At 35.8% G+C, this 19888-nt stretch overlaps 1 protein-coding gene across 3 annotated transcripts in view; it reads left to right on the top strand.

Moving 5' to 3' along the window:
* Nucleotides 1-19888, top strand: part of magi2a (membrane associated guanylate kinase, WW and PDZ domain containing 2a) — a 191598-nt gene that overhangs the window by 147406 nt on the left and 24304 nt on the right. For all 3 annotated transcript variants that reach the window (XM_055020357.1, XM_055020358.1, XM_055020359.1), the window contains 3 exons: nucleotides 3474-4154; nucleotides 15484-15515; nucleotides 18564-18771. In XM_055020357.1, coding sequence (XP_054876332.1) covers nucleotides 3474-4154; nucleotides 15484-15515; nucleotides 18564-18771 — 921 coding nt within the window. The remainder of the gene's footprint in view (nucleotides 1-3473; nucleotides 4155-15483; nucleotides 15516-18563; nucleotides 18772-19888) is intronic.

Consider the following 19888-nt stretch of genomic DNA (forward strand, 5'->3'; position numbering starts at 1 on the left):
TAACATGACATGCCCTTGTTACTAATTCATTGCTTCTATGTTCTTGAACCATTTCAATTTATTTCATAGTATGTAATTTAGTTACATACTATTTTCTGAAGACTTTCTGTTTCACTCAATTTTCATTTATTCTGGTTCAGATCAAACCAAAGTAGCTCTAAATGACTTCATGCTGATACTAGTAATTGAAATGACATAGATTCTAGAAAATTAATTTAAATCTTTAATTATTAAAGCAGCACAAACTGACGCATGGTCACTACAAAACGACTCCTGGCAGCTACATTTATTTTGTGCAGAAATAGATTAAGTACAGAGCAATCCGTTGTCTTTAGCAGCCATTGTTCAGCAATAAATAATTTAAGTTTTTTAAAAATGGCTGTGTGGGTTTTTTTGAGCATTTGGGCTGTTTTTTGAAGTAGCAGATGCAAAATGGAAGTAGAAAAACTTTAATTTCGCCATCAAAATGAAATCTCTTCCAATTAGTTCACGGAATCATCCGCTTAAATTTTGTCCTCTTTTATTTTTGTCTTATCTGTTCTCATGATTTACAGAAAGATAAAGCTAAATATCTGTCTCACTCAGACTCTCTGACAGATAAATAGCATTATTTGGACATATATTGCAATAACGAAGCAAAAGGACATTAATTGCTAAAACCTGAGGACATCTCTTGGACAGTTGGAAATGCAGTCTCCATCGAAATCATGCTGGGAGTTTTGAGATGCCGTAATCCTCTCAGCAGGGACTCTCAGCCCTCTTATGTTCACACACTTCTGAACACACCATTAGAGGGAAATTAATATGTCATGTAGAATTATGAAAGGAAGAAACGGTGAGATGACTCAGCTTGGAAAAGTCATCCTTAGTCACTGTGCAAAAACGAGGATGCAGTGGTTTCTGCTTTACAAGAATCTGACATCATTGAAATTTTTCGTAGATCTGTGTTTGGCAACATTTTATCCATTTCACATAATTGTAGAGCTTGGAAAGTGTCACCTTAGAAATGTTAGCATATAACATCTTAAATTCAACCTTTTCCATAAAGAAATGCACTTTTAAAAAAGTAAATTAATTCTACAGCCTGATTTTTAGCGAGTCATGTCATATATGTTCAGAAACAATTAATCTGATTAATCGTGATTAATCATTTATTGCATTAATTGTCAATTAATTTTACTCATCAATTAATTGTTAACTCAAGTATCAAGACTCAAAAAAAGCCATTTGCTGAAAGAAAAACATACTAAGAGCTGTAATAAAGTCAAAACATTTATAAATTTAGCATCTGAGACAAAAAAAAACTTTATTTAAAAATGTTCTACTCAAAACAAAGTGTCATACTTTAGCTTTGCCCAGTTCAGGTTTTATAGAAAAAAAAAAAAAAAACAAATCCAGTTGCTATTCATTTATTTTTTGGCAATCCTAAAAAATAATCAACAGATCAGCCTTCACTTACTGAAGGTAAGTCAAGCAGAAAGGGATGAGTTAAAAAATATTTTGTAGCTGCTTTCACTAAAGGAATGTTGTTCAATTTTAGACAATAAAATGTTTTGTTTTCTTATTTAAAAATTGAATTTAATTATTTATTTGCATCTTAAAATGTCTTTCTAATATTGTATAAAAAGACATAAGTGAAGAATTTTCAGAACGTGCCAAACCTTTTTTGATTAATCGTCAGAATAATCGATTAATCGATAACTAAAATAGTCGTACCGTCGTGAATTTAAAGTGGTCATCAGTGCAGATGCCTGGATTCCAGCTCATACTTCTTACATGTGTTGATGCTTCCGGTCTGTCTGCATTTTCTGTCTGGCCACAAACTGAGACACATGGCGAGAGCGAGGCTCCGCGAGGTCACCGCACCATCATTTGTTTTCTGCCAGCGCGCTCGACTATTGATTGTGACACAAACGCTCAAGGCAAATGTCGGCCGCGTTTACCCTGATTAATTAAAAAGTCCCTCACGTCACGCCGCCTCTAGGTGTGTGCTCTTTCTGCCAGTACCAGCAGAGAAACCAGAAATCGTTTGCATGCGACTCCGTTTACAGTGAGAGATCACATTCACTTCTGTCGCTCAGAGGCTTTAACCTTCTTGCTTCACTTTGACAATTAATCCATAAATATTGGATAAATTATCTTCTCATGCAACTGACTGGTTGGAAAGCTTTGCAACATTTTCTAGAAATCCCCACAGTTTGCCTATAATTAGAAAATAAGCAGGTAATGTTGAGCGCCTGGCCTTTAAAAGGATTGGTTTTATTGTTCCCAGTTGACCAGTGCCTCCACTGTGGAACGTAAAACACTATATTTAGCAAAGAGCTGGAGACAGGATTGTGGCTGCATGTGGTGTCCTTTTTTGTGTGGGAACATTTAATTGTCTGCGAGGTTTTATCTACACTGCAGTGAGTAAATAAAAGCTATGGAAGCCATAAAAGGCAAACACTTATGGCCACCTGTCATCTTTACCCTTTTACGCAGGAAAGGCAGATAAGAGATTATTGGGGGTTTTGTTTATCTGTGTTTATGGCTGAAAACGTGAGAGCATGGATACATCTGTCTCTGTAAACAGCTAACAGATAATTGAGCTTTGACTCGTTTTGCAGTTAGGATCAAACATCGGTCTGATGGCCAGTGTCACAGCTTTACTAAAACAGCAAATTATATTGATTTTTCTCTCCCCATTTAATTAGTTTATATAATTTGTGCCTTTGCTTTTCTCATATGTAAATCAGCCCACATTAGCTCTTATTTGATTGTCTTATCTCGTTTTTCAATCTTTTAAGCAGCTCCTTTCTAATGTTTTTTTATTTTATTTTTGCCTTCCTGCCTACATTTATGCCATAATTTTCATTATGTTGGAGAAATATCCCTGTTTTGCTTCTCCTCTGTGCAACTTGTGCTTTTCTGATGATCGGTGATAATCGGCAGTGTTGCTTTTTATGTTTATGCTTCAAAAAAGTGTTTTTGTCAAATGTTAAAATCCCTTAACACTTAATATAAATTATAAGTATTCTCCCCCCTCAATGTTTCTACCCATTTTCTTAATTAAACAAATCAATCGCAGTCAACAAAATTGGACTTTTTGACTAAATTAAAACCAAACTAGTCATTTAAACTAACTACATAATTTGTGAAAGAAAGTTCAGCTTGAGAATATGTTTATAAGAGAGCAGAAAGTAATGATTATCGATTAATCTGTCGATTATTTGATTAATTTGATAAAAATTCTGCATATTTTTCATTTAAACTGACCGTTTTTGTGTCTGTATAATCTCATTAACAATTATATGTTTATTGTATCAATTCATGATTATTTTAATGATGATTCAACACTATTAATACAATTAATCGTTTCTTGCCACATACGGATTTGAGTCTAGCAATTAATTGATTACTAAATTACTTGATGATTATTTCAATAATCAATTCAACACAATTAATCATTTTCTCTGCCTTGCTGCTTTTCATAGGGGACGTCATCGTCTACATTAACGACGTCTGCGTTCTGGGAACGACCCACGCTGACGTGGTGAAACTCTTCCAGTCGGTTCCCATCGGTCAGAGCGTGACGCTCGTGTTGTGTCGCGGCTACCCTTTACCGTATGACCCAGAGGACGCCTCCAACACCAACAACACCACCACCATCATCTCCCCGCTGGGCATCATGGAGCAGCGGCCCATCATGGTGAACGGCAGAACCAGCTACGATAACTACCTGGACTACCTGACGCGTACGGCCCGCTTCGTCACGGACCCCGGTCAGGACCACGTCAACTCCCAGCAGCCGCCGCTTCTCACCGCTCACCCGGGCGACACCCACCTGGACGGCTCGCTCCCGGCCACCACCAGCACCACGCCGCCCGACAGCGTCTCCATGGCGTCTTCTGGGGCAACCCAAGGGGAGCTGCTGACGGTGACGATGGTGAAGGGCGTGGACGGGTTCGGCTTCACCATCGCAGACAGTCTGACGGGTCAGCGCGTCAAGCAAGTCCTGGAGCCTCAGGGCTGCCCGGGTCTGTGCGAAGGTGACCTGATCCTGGAGATAAACAAGCAGGCAGTGGCCGGATTCAACCACACGCAGGTGGTGGAGCTGCTGAAGGAGTGTGCAGTGGGGGCAGAGGCCAGCCTGGTGGTGCAGAGAGGGGCCACAGGTAAGTCTGCAGTCTCTTTATTGTTCTGTTGTTGTTCTCCACAGGAGCAAAATGTGTGATTCTGTGTGTTTCAGTCCAGTAACCATAAAACTGCACAAAAATTTAATTACAAAAATAAATTTGTCTAATGGAAATACGGTAATTTTGACACACAAAATACGTTTTTGTGCTCGATGAGGTGGTTTTTCAGCTGCAGCAAAGTTGATTTATTTTGCAAAACTGCAACAGGAACGTTTTATTCACAGCACACCTGATACAGGGTGTTACCACTGCTGAAAATGACAAAGAAGACGCCAGGAAGTAGTTGGTTTATTTTTTTCAATGTGCATCTCAGTTCATAAAAAGTTTTATCTCTGATGTGTTGAATCCATAAAACCATCGATGATAACATCCCCAAAACGCCACACATGTAGCGCAGGCGCTCCGACGCCTGCGTAAGTCTTCTCTGATGGCTGACAGGTAGAGTGCTACTAAGTTTATTAGTGTTTACTAAAATAAATAAAATAACAGACATTTTCATTAACTGAAATAATTAAAAACAGTAGTTAGTGGGGGAAAAATTAATAACTAAGTTGAACTATATTGTCCGTCTCTAAAACATATTGAAGTTTTGTGTTTATAAATTTATTTATTAGCCTTTCAAATGTGATTTTTGTGTTATTTGTAGGCAAATTACACTCATAATCCTCCAATCTGAAAAATAACAAAAGAGAAGTTGGGAGTTAATTAGTTGTTTAGCAAAAATTTGAATACATTTTTTGAAAATGGTTTATTCACTTCCCAAACTTTTTATATTTACTCACAATACTTGGATTCTGTACCTTAAGATCAGTATGAAAGTATGAAAAAACTAAAACTATTACTGTCACCGAAAAACAAAATAAAACAAAACAATATTTTACAAGTTAAATGTGTTAAAAGATTTATTAAATCTACTAAATATTAAGTGTTATCTGTAAAAATAAAACTTTGCAAAATGCTTTTTATTTTAAAATTGCAATTTTATTCTCACTTTATTTTGACTTTGTTGTCTAATGACTTTATTCTTCTAATAATATGTTTATTTTTGTTATTAGAATAAAAAACAATATTTTCTCACAGTTTACTTGAATTCAAACTGTGAATAAATAGAAGCCAAAAAAACTTGTTTGTCAAGCAAAATGGCGGCCTCAGTCTAAAGCTCCAAGACTTTATTTTCCAAAAATTAAAAAACAAAGCTTTGATTAAATCAATTTATCGCCCAGTCCTACTCTAAAAAAATCCTATTTTTCCTCCAATTAACATATAAACGACCTTCAGGTGCTTCCAACTATACATTTTCTTTCTTACAAACAGAAAACGCCACAGCAGAGTCTGCAGGTAGCTGGGCTGTTTTTTTTGTGTGTGTGTTCGCAATATGATGCCCTGACCTTGTGAGCTGTGAGCATTCAAACTTCAACGTTTGTCTTCAAAGTCGAAAACTGTCAGAGAGCTTCAGAATAATGTCAACGTCTCTGGTGGTAAATGAAAGGGATCTTACAAAGAGGAAGGTGTTTTGTCACCCTGGACAAACGTAGCAGATATTGAAAAAAGAAAAATAAGGTGCCGGTTTTTGTGAAGTAAGACATGAAACCATGATAGATTATTTCAAAAGGTTTATCTACCTTTGAAGTGACAGACATTCTCTTTCAACCAACTGAAAAATTCATAAATCTTCTAAGAGGACATGAAAAACTGACAAAAAAACTTCAAATAACCTGGTTTATGAAGTGTCCTGACTGCAATAATAGTTTTATGAAGCGTTTAGGCTTCTTAAGTTCAAATTTAATATCTTTACTGATTTTTAATTACTAAAAAGAAATTTAAAAAAATAGCTTCTTCATTCAAATATTTTAGTTAAGAAAAGTTACAAAATACCAATATTATCTCAAAGGTATCAGTCAGGAACAGGGTACAAAAAGGTGTTTAGCTTTATGCTTATACCATAGCAAAGCAAACATATGAAAAAAGTTAAGTTATGTTGCATTAAAAAGTCGATTCTCTTGGTATTTATCTTTTTTCTATGTTAAAAGCAAAATTTAAACATTTAAAAAAATGTAAGCAAATAAGCGATGCTAAGCCTGGTGGGAGTAAAAGTAAAGCCTGGTGGCTGCCAGGCTTATAATGCACTGGGGGAAATCCAGATTTATTAGTTCTGCAGAGAAACAGTGAAAAACGTACATCCAGGTCAACATAAGAAAACCTTCTTTTGGCAAAGAAACACAAAAATATCCTGAAATTAGATAAAAATATTCTGCATTTCTATATTTGCACTAGTTATTTGAGCTCTCCTTTTCATTGTTAATAGTCGGATTACATTGTTGTTACATTAAAAGGTGGAAATACTTTAGAAATATTGAGAAAGGTCTCATTTTTTACATTACAAAGCAGCTGGAATTGAGTCCGTTTTAATTTTTTGGGTCTTGATTTGCCTTGGCGTCTACTGAGAGGTGACGCATGAACTTTGCAGGGCGATCTGAACGCAAAGCAGTTTTGCCTTTGCATTTGTATGTCACATTCGAGTCACAGTGCCAGCTGCCTGAGAGCCACAGACACCGTGGAGACTCTGCAGCAAAGGTCAGCATTGCCATCTGAATGTAGTTACGGCTGTTTATTTCTTTATTAGGCTGCCCGTGTCTCTATTTCCAGCATCGAAATCCAAATAAAGTCCCTTTTAAAAGTGTAAAAAAATAGTGAGATTGAAGTAGTTTTACTTTCATGGTTGGAATGTCGAGCCAAGGATTTCTTATTCCATTTGTAGATATAAGTGAATACATCATGGTGCACTGTAGAGCATCTTTGTTAAAGACAGCTGGGAGTCAGAGGAGTTCAACTTTCAAAATGTTTTATTTTTAAATAGATGTGTTTTGGAGAAGTTCATGTGTCGTTTGGGGATATTTTTAGAGATTTAACCATGAAACCACATTAAGCTCATAAAGATCTGAAACGAAAGTTGACATGATTAACAAAATTAATCATGATTAACTGTATTAATCATATTAATTATTAATATGATTAATCATAATGATTATTAATCGTGACTAATCATATTTATTGTGATTAATTGTGATTCATCATATTAATTGATTAATTAATCAATTAATTCTCACTGTCCAAATAAACAGAAGCTCTAAAACAAGATGGCCGCCTTGGTTGTGCTGACAACACAAGGAGTACAAAAAATGTAATTTTCAAGAGCCAAAACTTTCCTTTTATATCTCATCTATAACAGTTCAAGTCCTTTTTTTTTTTTTTTCCGTAACCAGTTTTCGTGTTTTCTTCCCACCGTTCTCATAAATCCGGACGCGTCTAAAGGAGCCGGCCTTTGCTGTCGGCCGCAGAGCCGCCATCCCTCAAATCTCTGGCTGCGTCCTGCAAATGTTTGCCAGCTGAGCGGCTCGTCGTAATGTTTTCCAACCAACCGCCTCCTTTGCTTTCATCCGCGCTCGCAAACACTGACAGCTTTCATGCTTTCTTAACTCCCAAATTCAGGGACCTTGTTTTTATTTTTATTTCTCTGTACTAACAAGTGGGTCATAAAACAACCCAAACAACACATTCGCATTAAATTCAGAACTTTGGAACTATTGTGCAAATAACTGACTCCATTTTGACAAAAGAGTCGCAGTCATCAGTTTTTTTCTCATTATTTGTTATAAAAAATAAATACTGTAAAATTGCATCTATCATTCTGCTGATATTATGACTCTTTTATTGGTTCTGAAACTCTGTCATCCAACTCACAGAAGGGATAAAAATTATTTTTTGAAAATATTTTCTGTCATTTGAATTGAAAATAATTGTTTCTGTCAGAGAAGTCACTTAAATTACTTTCCTGCCGTCAAAATTAATTTAAAATCCTAAATAATCTGTTTTGAAGACTTAAAATAGAAATATTCTGAACTCTAAATCAGATATTTTCCCTCACTTTCTTTCTGGAAAGCCCAGAAGTGTTGATATCAACAGTTATTAGAGACATACCAGTCCAGAAATGAGGCTTTTTTCTTATCAAATCTTCCAGTCAATTAAACTCGACCGTCCTCAGAACCATATTAAAGATATCAGACTCACCCATCCTTGAATTTTATCTTCACCCTGCTGCCCTCTTCCCAACAAATATTCATTTTTCTCCTCATTAGTGATAATTGTAGTGGCTTTCTCGACCGTTAAAACCGCAGAATTAGCTCTTTACTGGAGCTACAACTCGTGATTATTCCAGTTATTAATTATTCTATTGATTACTTGAATGATAAATTGATTAATCGGATAAAAAAAACGTTATGGTTTCAGTTTTAAGACTGACAAATGTGTTGGAGGTAAAAGTTACACGCATACTTACTGTATTCAGCAGCGCTGCAAGTAAAGGTAATTTTAGTAATTGATTATTTCATCAACTATTCTGACGATTAATCAGTTAACCAGGCACAAAAAATTGGCATCTAAATCTAAAGATTTTTCCTCTTAAGCTTTAAATGTAGTTTTAGAAATCCATTAAAATATGTTAAATAAATTTCTTTTTTAAATAAAAGAAAAGAAATATAGATTTATTTATTTGTTTTTTCTTAAAATGCAGTTTGAACCAGTTGATCATAAAAAAATTAAAAAATTGAGAAAGGAGATGTTTTTTATCTTAAATGAAAAATGTACATGCTTTTCATTCAAGATAAAATGCTAAAAAAAAATTGTTTGACCTTAAACAAATAATTTCATTTCAAGATAAAATAAAAATAAATATATATATTTTTTATTTTTATATTTTTTATAAAAATGCTATTTTTTCATAAAACATTTTATATAAATGCAATATTTAAAAAATACATTTCATAAATAAATTTTTATTTAAAACAAAATGGTTTTTTTTAAGGTAACATTTTTATCTTGAGATAAAATCTGATATTTTGGATAATAGATAGAAGGATAAATTAAAACAAAATTTTTGCTTAAGGTTTGGCTTTTAAAAAAACCTGTAATTTCTAATTTAATAATTTTATTTAAATGTTTGTTTTTAAGTTTAAAAGCAATGATTAAGTTTTGGATTAATTGTGTGTTATTTGAATAAAATGATGTTTTAAAAAGGCCATTAATAATTAATTGATTACAAATTTAGTTGACGATTATTTCAATTAATCGCGATTAATCGTTTGAGTCCTCTTTACATTATTAAGCATCTTTCTCCATCATTGGCCACCACCTGCATGTTTTCAGAGGTAAATTGCACATCATGAAACAGTGGTTTTGCTTTGACCTCCCACCTGATCTCAGGTGAAGAGGTTCTTGAACTTTATGGAAAGAAACAAAGCCTCCTGCAGGGAGCGTGTTTTAACTACACAGTGATCCATCTATCGAGTGCATGCACAACAAGGTGGAAAAACAATAAGAGGAAGAGAGAGATGAGCTGGACTCTGTGCCAGGAGATCACAGCCTTTCAGCTTTGTTCACACTCAGATCTCTCCCTGCTAGCTCTGAATGTTTGGAGGTGCCGCCAGGGATCGATACCTGCCCAGAGAAGACAGACAAAGCAGATGGCAGGCAGCCATGTTGCCTTAAAAACTAGATCACAAGGCTAAAAGTTGTGCATGACATCTCCTCCCTGTGTAGGAGGAGCAGCTCAAAAACTAAAGTCACCTCTTAAACAAATCAAGAGCTTCTGTTGTGGCTTTTATTACAATGAAGTGATCATCCACTAACTGTGTGAGTGCGGTTTGATAAATTGGGCTGTGTTTTGAGCTCTCATATCATGCATATTCAAGCAGTTTGCTTCGTGTAAGTGGTTTGTTTTTGCACAGAGGCACAATGCAACTGTCATATGAAGGAGACAGACCTCTTCTTCCTCGAATGCATATTCAGGAAAAAACATCAGCATTCTGACATGATGCAATCACTTCTACTGTTATTGCCTTGTCTGTGCAATCAGGCCGCTTTCAGTTAAACACATATTTGATTAAACCTCCCTCAGCATTTAGATCCAGAAATCATAGATCCAGCTTTGTCAGGTTAAAGCATCTATTCATGCAGATCCATGTATTCGTGTCAGTCATGCACACAACTACATTTTTGTACAAATTATAACTTTGTATTTTGGGGGGAGAAATGACGTTGCTCGTTAAGCATCATTTGAAGACACAAAGATTCATGATTTAAGTGGTTTTTCACAGTTTAAATTGAGAATAAAAACTTTTGTTTTTGTGTAAAAAAGAATGCAAACTTTAGTTGCTTTAGTTGAAATAGTTTCACACATAGCATTTTTTGTGAAGTTATGTGACAAAAAAAACTTTAAATGGAGGAAAAATAAAACAAAGTGTTTTTTATTTTTATTTTACAAAACAAAACAATTGTGGCATGTATTAGTATTGAGTAGCGCTGCAAATAACGCTTATTTTGTAGAACAATTATTCTATCGATTATTCAATTAATCTGGTGAAATTTTAAAAACATATAAAAGTTTTTTTTGTTCATATGTACGTTAAAAATATATTAAAAGATGCCAATAAAAAATTTATTAAGTTTTTTAAAAAGAAAAATAAACATGTTATTACCTAAATACAATAGTATCATTATTTTAACTTGAGGAGTTTTGGGTAAAAGATATGTCTGCCTTAAATACAAAATTTATATATATTTTGTACAGTTTTAGCTTATAACTTGGAATATGTTGGGTTTTCCAGGAAATGTCTGTTTTTTAGTGTATACACCAGTTAATCAATTGATTACGAAATTAGTTGATTTTTATAATCGATTAATTGCGATTAATCGTTTGAGTCTTAACATTCAGAGACTCTGATAAACATGAATAAAATTCTTGGATTTCCTCCATAAGTCACCTAATTGATGCCAGAGTGCAGATAGATCTCAGAAAAAAAAATACATCATGAAGAACAAGGAGCACGTTTGTAGAAATGTTTAAAACAGCTTCAGGTTATGAATAATGGTGGAACTCAATTTCAGTTTTTAATCTAGCTAATTGTAGGGTCTGTAATTAATTGGATTTAACTATACACTGACCAACTTTTTCAATTCAAAAACCCATTTAGCTGCTAAATTATTGAATAAATAGATATATTAGCTCAACAACAAAGCTAATTACTGTTTCTAAAAACAGTAAATAAACTAGCAAAGTGCGTTAATACGCATTTAACTTTGAAGTGTTTCAGGAACTTCTTTGCCACTACATATTTCGCATTTAGATGGCTAACACCTTTTAGCACAACCTGAATACAAAAAGCGTCCCATCAAATTTTTTTTTACAGAAATTAACACCCAGTCGGACAAGAGAAGTAGCTTTGTCATCAATTAAATAAGCAATAACTCAATGAATTACATGATAAATTAAAACGACCACAGTTATCTACTTTTGCATGATTTAGCTTTTTTGTCTTTTTCTTTCTTCATCAGGTGATTTGGTCTCATCTAGCCCTTTTTTCAAGGAGAATTGTGCTTACAGAGACTGTACAGTTAGTTTTATTTGTTGCTTTGTTTGTTTTGAATGTGTAAAATCTCTTCCAGTTCTAGCGTCAAATGTTCATTAGGATTCAGGTTTACTGATGTTTGAGAATGCGTTCTTGCATTTAGATGCCCTTATTACCATTATACTTGGTCTCAAAACAATATTATTGTTTGTCACAGTAATAATCGGTAAAAGCTATTGGATATTGCTTTTCTGTCTCCAGAACCGCACAAATCTGAGTATAATTAATTGCATAAAAATTTTTGCACCTTAAAATCTACGTAATTAATGCATGAAAGTCCCAGCCCAAAGTCATGTTATGTCTTTTTATTATTTGTTTTTTTCTGTGTACTTTATGTGAAGGAAACCCTGGAAACATTTTTACTGTTTTATCCGAAACATCTTAAGGTTCTGCAGTCCAGAGCTGCACTTTGCTGAGAAGCAGCAAGTGAGCCGGACTCTGCGGTGTCCCTGCAGCCGAGCTGACACGTCTGATAAGCGCTGCGGAGCTTTCAGCGCCACGGACGGCTCATTCAGCCCAGACTTTCTCCTCTTACTGCCACGGGGCGCGGTGACACTCGCATCCAACTAAATGTCTGCCATGCCTGAGTTAACAGGGACTTCACCCTGAGGACGGCTTCGGTCACTGACGCCTGGTGGCGGCCCGCTCCTCTGTCGGTTCGGCTCGGCTCTGCTTCTGTTGCTCGCTGCGTATTCTGAAGAGGCTTTTTTAGTGATTCTCAGGAGCGTGCGAAGCAAAAGCCTCACTCCGTCTCCTGTAGTTGTCCTGATGAAATACTCACATTTATTGACAGACAAATAGAAAATATGACAATATGTAGATCTGACGAGGCGTCTCGTTTCAGCAGCTTTACTCTGAAAGTTGCAACTTTTGGCAATTTCCTGCGTTGTCAGCGTTCCAGTAGCATCTCAGTGGGACAACTGGCGAGCAATCATCCCGTAATTTGATTTCTGTGTTAGCATATGCTTGTGACTTCCAGAAAGTGAGATGAATTAAATCTAGAAGATAAATAAAGTGTTTTTCTTAATAATAATTAATTAAGGCCACTAAAAAAAGTTCAACTTTTGACTTTGAATTTCAAGCTTTGCTTTACTCTCAGAATTCCAACTTTTCTCAGAATTTCCAACTTTTTTAAAATTCTTTTTAATGATTCTGACTTTAAATAATCAAACATTCTTGGGTGTGTCAATTATCTTGCAAGTTTCTGAAAATAATAACCTAGGTGTTTCTTCCTTCTTATAGAATTTGGAAACCTGAACTCTCGTCTTTCCCAAAGTTACTTGGTCAATTTGAGTTTTCAGACTAAATTTGCCTGGTGATGCAGAAAAAAAAATAAAAAATTCGGTATCCCTAACTCTTTTCTGTAGATTCCCGCTTGTTGTGGCTGCAAACAGCAGAAATGTGTGAAATGCCTCCTGAAAGGTCGTCCCAAGACGGATTGGAGAGAGAAAAGAGAAAGTGTAACCTTTACCTTGCTGTGTTGTGTGACAAACCGAGCCCAGTTAAGAGAAAGCTGCAGCGTTTACGTTCTGCCTCTCCGTTCCTGGCGCTGCTGACGGATCGATGATTGATTTAAATGTTCTTTCTGGTAACAGAAACTGAAAGAACAGCTTGATGTTTGAAGTGAGAGCGCGGAAGATTAATGGAAGGGCTCGGCTTGTACATGTGTGCGGTCAGCGTGTGACCACATGAAAAGTCTAATCACTAAAACGGAGGTTGCTCGGCAAGAAATGTGAAAAACAAAAACAAAAATGACAGAAACATAACAGGGAAAATGACCAAAATCTTTTCAATTTCCTTTCCTAACTTCCTTGTTTCCATTAAGAGAAAATATGCAGCCCTTCCAGCATGATGTCATGCACACAAGATTTGTCCTCATCAGAGCAAGAAGTTTCTCGCTAACGATGACTAGCATTGGATTTAGCTATCAATATAACATGCTAAATCTTAAATGTAAGCCTGATATGTAAAAGAAAAAGAAGCGCAATGCTTTGTTACCAATCGCTAGCACTGCAAAAACTAGACAAGGCCTGGAAAAGTTTTAATTAAGACAAAAATCTAGCAAAGGAGAGGGAAGTAGTGGAGTTATGCTAGCTTGACTATGACATCTGTAACATGTAGGTGTGCTGTGGAATCTGATGTGGTTCAGTTCAGTTAAAAAATAATCAAAAAAGGCAACCTAAACACCAACTCTGACAGAATGTCAGTAGAGCAGGTGTTTAAATTAACTCATCAAACACTGCAGTGTTAGCTTAGCTCAACAGCAGCAGCAGCTAATCTAACACAGCGATCACTTATTAACCAACAAACATAATACTCTAGGAGACTGAATGTTCGGTTTTTATGTGGGGAAAGTTTGTTTTTCGGTGTTGAATCCAGAAGCATAAAGTGGCGATGTTGTCAGTTGCTCTGGCAGCGAGTCTGAATTGTTCTTTAACGTTTTTCTGCGCTATTTCTCCCTCCTCTGTGGCGAATTGCTCTGAATTGTTAACATTACTGTACTACAGCGGCATCGCGGCTATGGATACCATGTCAAAGAATCGTCTTTTTGCCCTCCAGTAAAGTGTGCATGTGCAAAATTTCCTGATGTAAACATTAACATGTAAGAGGTTTTTATGAATTCACTGGACTCCATTCATAATTTACTACGGGTCGCAAATTACATTTTACCTGAACCAGAATCCAGCAGCTTTTCACTCAGACTGGATGTTTCTGCTCTGACTTTCTGTAGAGAATTCAAAATCTGTGTCCAATGCTTGAGAGACCAGGAAGAGCATTAAATCTGCAGAAGAACATCAACACAAATCTGAAATCAGAGCAGAAAAAGGGGAATAACAGTAAGAGAAGCCAGTATGACGGATCGACCAGGAATCTGACGCAATCCCCAAGTCCTCATGAGCAAGCTGGACTTTATGTTGATAAAAACTTAACCCACTCAGTATTTGAGGAGTTTTAGATATTATTTACTTATAAGTGGTTATTTGAACCCTCAAATAAACACAACTCTTCACTGTTTCTGTTCAGTTTTCCTCCTCTCATTTTCATTGTTTTTTTTTTGTCCTTCATTTGCAATTTGAAGGACAAATTCACATTTTTTTCACATTTGTCTAATTTTTTCACATTTGTCTAATTTTTTAGCTCTACTTATCCTAATGAAGCAGTTCAGTGTCTATTATTAACTTTTTCTTACATTAGGAGCTGATATAACAGTATAAACGTGCCATTAGTGTTCAGTTAACATTTAATGTAAGAAATATAATTAACGTTGTTTCCAAATCTCATTAACTTAATCAAAGAAGGCTTTATTAAAATTTTTCTCACTTTTCTCTTCAGCTCAGATTTCGTCCATATTTCAAAGTCAAACATTGTAAAAAACCAAAATCTTACCAAGTATTTTTGTCTAGCTTTTTTTTTTTTTTTTTTTTGCAAATGCATTAATGCATTGAAAATAATTAAAAACTTTTCAGCAATTTGCAGGAACTTATTTTAAGTCAGCAATTTCTAAAATTGTGATGTGATAAGTGAAATAATCAGTGGGTTTTGCATGTTTTCATCAATATCAGGGAATAATTTACTTAAAACAAGCTCCCATATCCTGCTGTAAGTTTTCTTTGTCTTATGGAAAAAGATACCAACTCAAAATGAATTGCTTGTGTATGTCTTTGCAGTGAACACACTAATTAGAAATTATATCTTATGACTTTTTTCGGATGTCTCCTGTTGCACATTATTTCCGTTCTACCATCCACATCTGTATTTTTTTGTTTTCACCAGGTTTTTTTTTATCATTCTTCTTCTTTTTTTAATTTTACCCTAAAGCATGTTTTGTGTTCTCAACATTTCAGGTCACTATTCACCCTGGAAGACTCCAAAACAGGTAACATTTGACAGCATCAGATATCAGGTTTATTATTGTCCTCCTCCATCACGCTAACTCCACTAAAAACTTACTTTCTGATATTAACTTCTAATTTATTGCTATGAAAGAGCAACAAATCCAGGCATCCTGTTGGCTTTATAACACACCAAAACACTTTTTTAGATCAGATACACTTTTCCCTGTTTGTTTTTGTCACGCTCCTACGCCTCTACACGTTTCTCTCTTCCTTCGGCTTGTTTTTTTATAAATCCATTTCACGCCTGGACGTCCTCCCAGCGCTGCTCTGACCAGTCCCTGAACCCGGCTCGCGTTGTTCCCATCTCCAGATCCGGAGACCCAAACCGGCGCTTGTAAAGAGCTTCTGTCGTTTAAATCCCTCCATTGTTCGCAACTTCAGCTCCATCTCTGTATAATCTGACATCTCCGAAAATAACTGCTCAACACTGGAAAGAGCAATTCTACAGCTTGAATAGTTCCCATTTTGACACATTAAAACCACAAACTTAATTTTTAAAAATAACGTGCAATAAATCAACAACACAACAAACGAAAAGCGGCAGCGAGCAGTTGTAAAATTAAACCTAGCTAAAATCCACAACATCAACAATAATAAATTAAAAATGTGAACAAAACATAGCAAAATTACTCATGACACACTGCATATGATAAACTTTGTCTAAAATCCATATATGAAATACATTTGGAAAGCAAACACAGACCTGATTTTAATTCACCTAGCTTGCTCTGGTAACCACCAACTTGATATGCGAATAAATGTCTGGATAAAAAAACAACATCCTGAATATAAATAAAAGAATAAATAAACACACTAGTCAGTTTAAATCCAAATTAAAAGATATGAGGATGACAGGAAAGCCATTGATGAAGTCATAAAAAGTCATAAAGACTTAAATGTATAGCTAGAGCTACAATGGAGTGATTTATAATAAAAGAAAAATCATATGTAAGAATGGCCTAGTCAAAGACCAACTCTCAATCTGACTTCACCCATGTCATGAATAAATTTTGACTCAAGTTTGGATATTACAAAGAAGCAAATGCATAAATTTCTGTGAAGGTCTGAATCAAGAGAGCTAAAAATGGAGATGTACACCACACTTTTAAGATTTTTAATTGAAACGAGCTCAAAAAGAAGGGATTGTTTTGTGGTGGTTCTGAGACAAAATGAGAAAAACAGAGTTCAGTCTAATTAGGTTTCCACAGCTCGGAGTCAAACATGGAGGCTTTGATTAACAGAGTGGGAGCAGAGCATTGGCCAATTTGTCAGATGGACTTTCTGTCCAGCAAATCTTTGTTTGCAGATAAGCCTGTTTAAATTTGTCTGTCAAATTCAGAAAGCCACAGGTAACCACTAGTTAATGCTGCAGCACTTTCAGTTGTTTTTACTGAATAATGCAGATTAATTAAAGGTAAAAGAAAACGTTTTCATCTCTGCAGCTAATACTGGCTCTCGGAACCAGCTGCTCCGTATCTTCCCGATGATAAACGCGCCAGTCATGCGGTCTCAGTTTTCCCTCCGTTCCGAGTCGCTTTGACGCTTCCCGGCGTGTCAAAATGTCGTCTCGGCTGTCTGTTCGCTGTCCTGCTGTGACTCACGCGGCCGGCTCATCTGACACATTGAGGCTGGCGCTCAGACTGACTGGTGTTGGAGAAACTGTCGCTGCCGCCGCAAATTCAAGATGTTTCTCTTTCAAATTGACGCCAAACCGCCCGGCTCTCTTCACCTTGGAAACAGACAGAAGCTTCTGCCGTTATTTGTCTCCCTAAATATATTCGGCCAAACTGCTTCTTCAAATACTAATTTCACTAACTTGTTACTTTTCTAAGCTCTTTCCCCAAACACCAATAAAAAAATCTTTCAGGTGTGGATAGATGCTCCCAGAAGCTTGCTTTGTTTGGAAAAAAAAATCAAGATGGCTGCCAAGGTCGTCAAGGAAAATTTTTTGCTCTAAATTTGCCAATATTTATTTATCACAGGTTATTGTTTTTGATGTCAAATCACTAACAACTTGACACACATAAATTATTCACTTTTTTGTACCTTTTTTTACTAATTATTTGAATTTTCAAGATGGCTGCCTTTGTTGTCATAGAAATTTTTGCCCTAAAATTGACCATTACATTAATGTGTTTGGTCTCCAATTAAAGCCCACATATTTTAAACCATAGAAACTGAATGCATTTCCTTTTTTCTGTGTTTTCTTTTTCTGGAGGTGATTTTCAAAATGGCCGCCACATTTGTAATAGAGAGTATATGTTTGTTAGCCGCGGCTAACAAAAACGTCAGGTTCACTTGCCACTAATTTGCAAAACACTGAGGAAAAACTGGCACATTTTATACCAACAACTGGCTAAAAATGCTGAAAAACGGCGGCCATCTTGAAATTCAAGTGGCTAATGGACAAAATGACAAACGAGCTGCTCATTTTAATGCTGTATCCACACTTGAATGATTTTTACAGTTTTTACTACTCAAAAGTCAAAAGCGGCGGCAACAAATCTGTCAAGCTTTGGATTTCTACTAAAATGACATGAAAAAGGTCAATAACTTCACAGGTTTCTGCTATAAGAAGCTTTGATAGCTCTAATATAAATTTATATATATATTATTTGATATGTGTAATATTATTTGTAGATGTTTCATCATTATTTACATAATTTGTAAAGTAAAATAAGGCATGGTAGTTCTTGTTTTGGATAAAACTGTGTGGGCTGCTTCTCATTAACATTTTTCTTCTGGCATTAATCAATAAATAGAACCTAAAAAAAAACTATCAATGCAAATGTGTACAACACAGTACACAGATATTTCCAAGATGAACAAGTTAGTAGTAAATCTTTTATAGCGGTGAATGTGTTGTATGAATGTCCAAAGCTTGGCAGGTTTTGCATCAGTCAGGGGTAACCAATGATTATATCTCCTTGATGTGCTTTAACCATACAAATGGAACTAAAATCAAACATCAGATGTGGAAAAAACCAAGAAGAAGAAGCACTGACCCATCATGCCGCTGTGCTTTGCAGGTGCTGGAGCAGTGGGAGTTCCAGCAGGGCCAGAACAGCCCCGCTCAGACCAGCCGCTCTGCTCCCATTGTCTCCCACAGCGCCCCCTTCCCAACACACCATCTTCACATGGCCTCGGTCCCGGTCTCGGCCTCCGAGGCCTTGGCACTGGTCAAACCTGACCCCTATGACCTTTTTGAGAAGTCCATGGCTATCTATGAGAGTAGGCGTAAGTACTGGAGCTTTTACTGCAGGTGAAAACACACAGGCACCTGCTGTAGGTATGAAGGATTGGAAATCCTTTCCTCCGAATCCATGAATACCATAAAACAGACAGAAAAGCAAATAAGCAGCAGTTTTTACTGGTTATGAAATCCTACCAATAACTGAGGCTCTGGGCTGTTTCTTGCAAAAGAAGGTTAGTGTCACTTTAGTGGGCCAAAACCCCCAAAAGAAAAAGATGGAGGAAGAAAAACTTATCAATGGATAATTATGACATTATTTGTTTTGTTCATAAGTTTTTTTCCTGGTAGCTGGAGGAACCAGAAGAGGTTTAGTGGCACATTAGCAGCCATGAAAAACAGAGCAAGAGAAACAATCAATGGATGAAAGTGACACACTTCTTGGCTGAGAGGAAGTGTAACATTTTTAATATTTTGTCATCGTGTATTTTGTCCTGCTGGCCTCATGAACTCGGCTTTAGTGTTTGCTCCTTGAATGAACATTCCTGTTTTCATTGGAGTGTTTATTTGGATTGTGGAGTTTCATAAACACTCAGCATCTGTGTTTTTATTTTTATATGGAGGATTTGCTGTTTTCTTTGTGTCACAGCTTTTTAGTCGGTTTAATTCACTTTAATTTATGTAATTTTAACCGCAGCCGGTTTGCTTGTAAAACGTAGTAGATTGTGGCATTTTTGTGGTAATCTTTTCATTTCATTTTGATAAATGGTTCTGCAGAAACGCATCCATGAGTAACACAGTTGATCTCTTCCACACCTAAAATATACAGTACAGCAATAACATAACTCTCTGGCTTGTAATACACTAAAATAGACATTTTTTTCTTCTGATAGCATCGTATTTTTCTTCTTGTGGGAGTTCGAAGCAGTAGAAAGCAAGTTTTGACCTTTATTTATGTGTATGCAGAGGCACTATTTCATCAGGATTTCATGCTTTTGTATATCTACAAGTAAGATTTTAACCTAACAGGTTGATTTGATTTAGCATCTCAAAAATATTCTCAATAGATATGGTGGAAAAATGCAGGAAGAAACACTTGTGCTGATCTTGCATGTTGCCATCTTTACTTGCACACATAAAAATGTCTAGAGAAGTAGCTTCTGT

The sequence above is a fragment of the Poeciliopsis prolifica genome, unplaced genomic scaffold (genome assembly GCF_027474105.1).
Source record: "Poeciliopsis prolifica strain line A6 unplaced genomic scaffold, Auburn_PproV2 SCAFFOLD067, whole genome shotgun sequence".
Taxonomy (NCBI): Eukaryota; Metazoa; Chordata; class Actinopteri; order Cyprinodontiformes; family Poeciliidae; genus Poeciliopsis; species Poeciliopsis prolifica.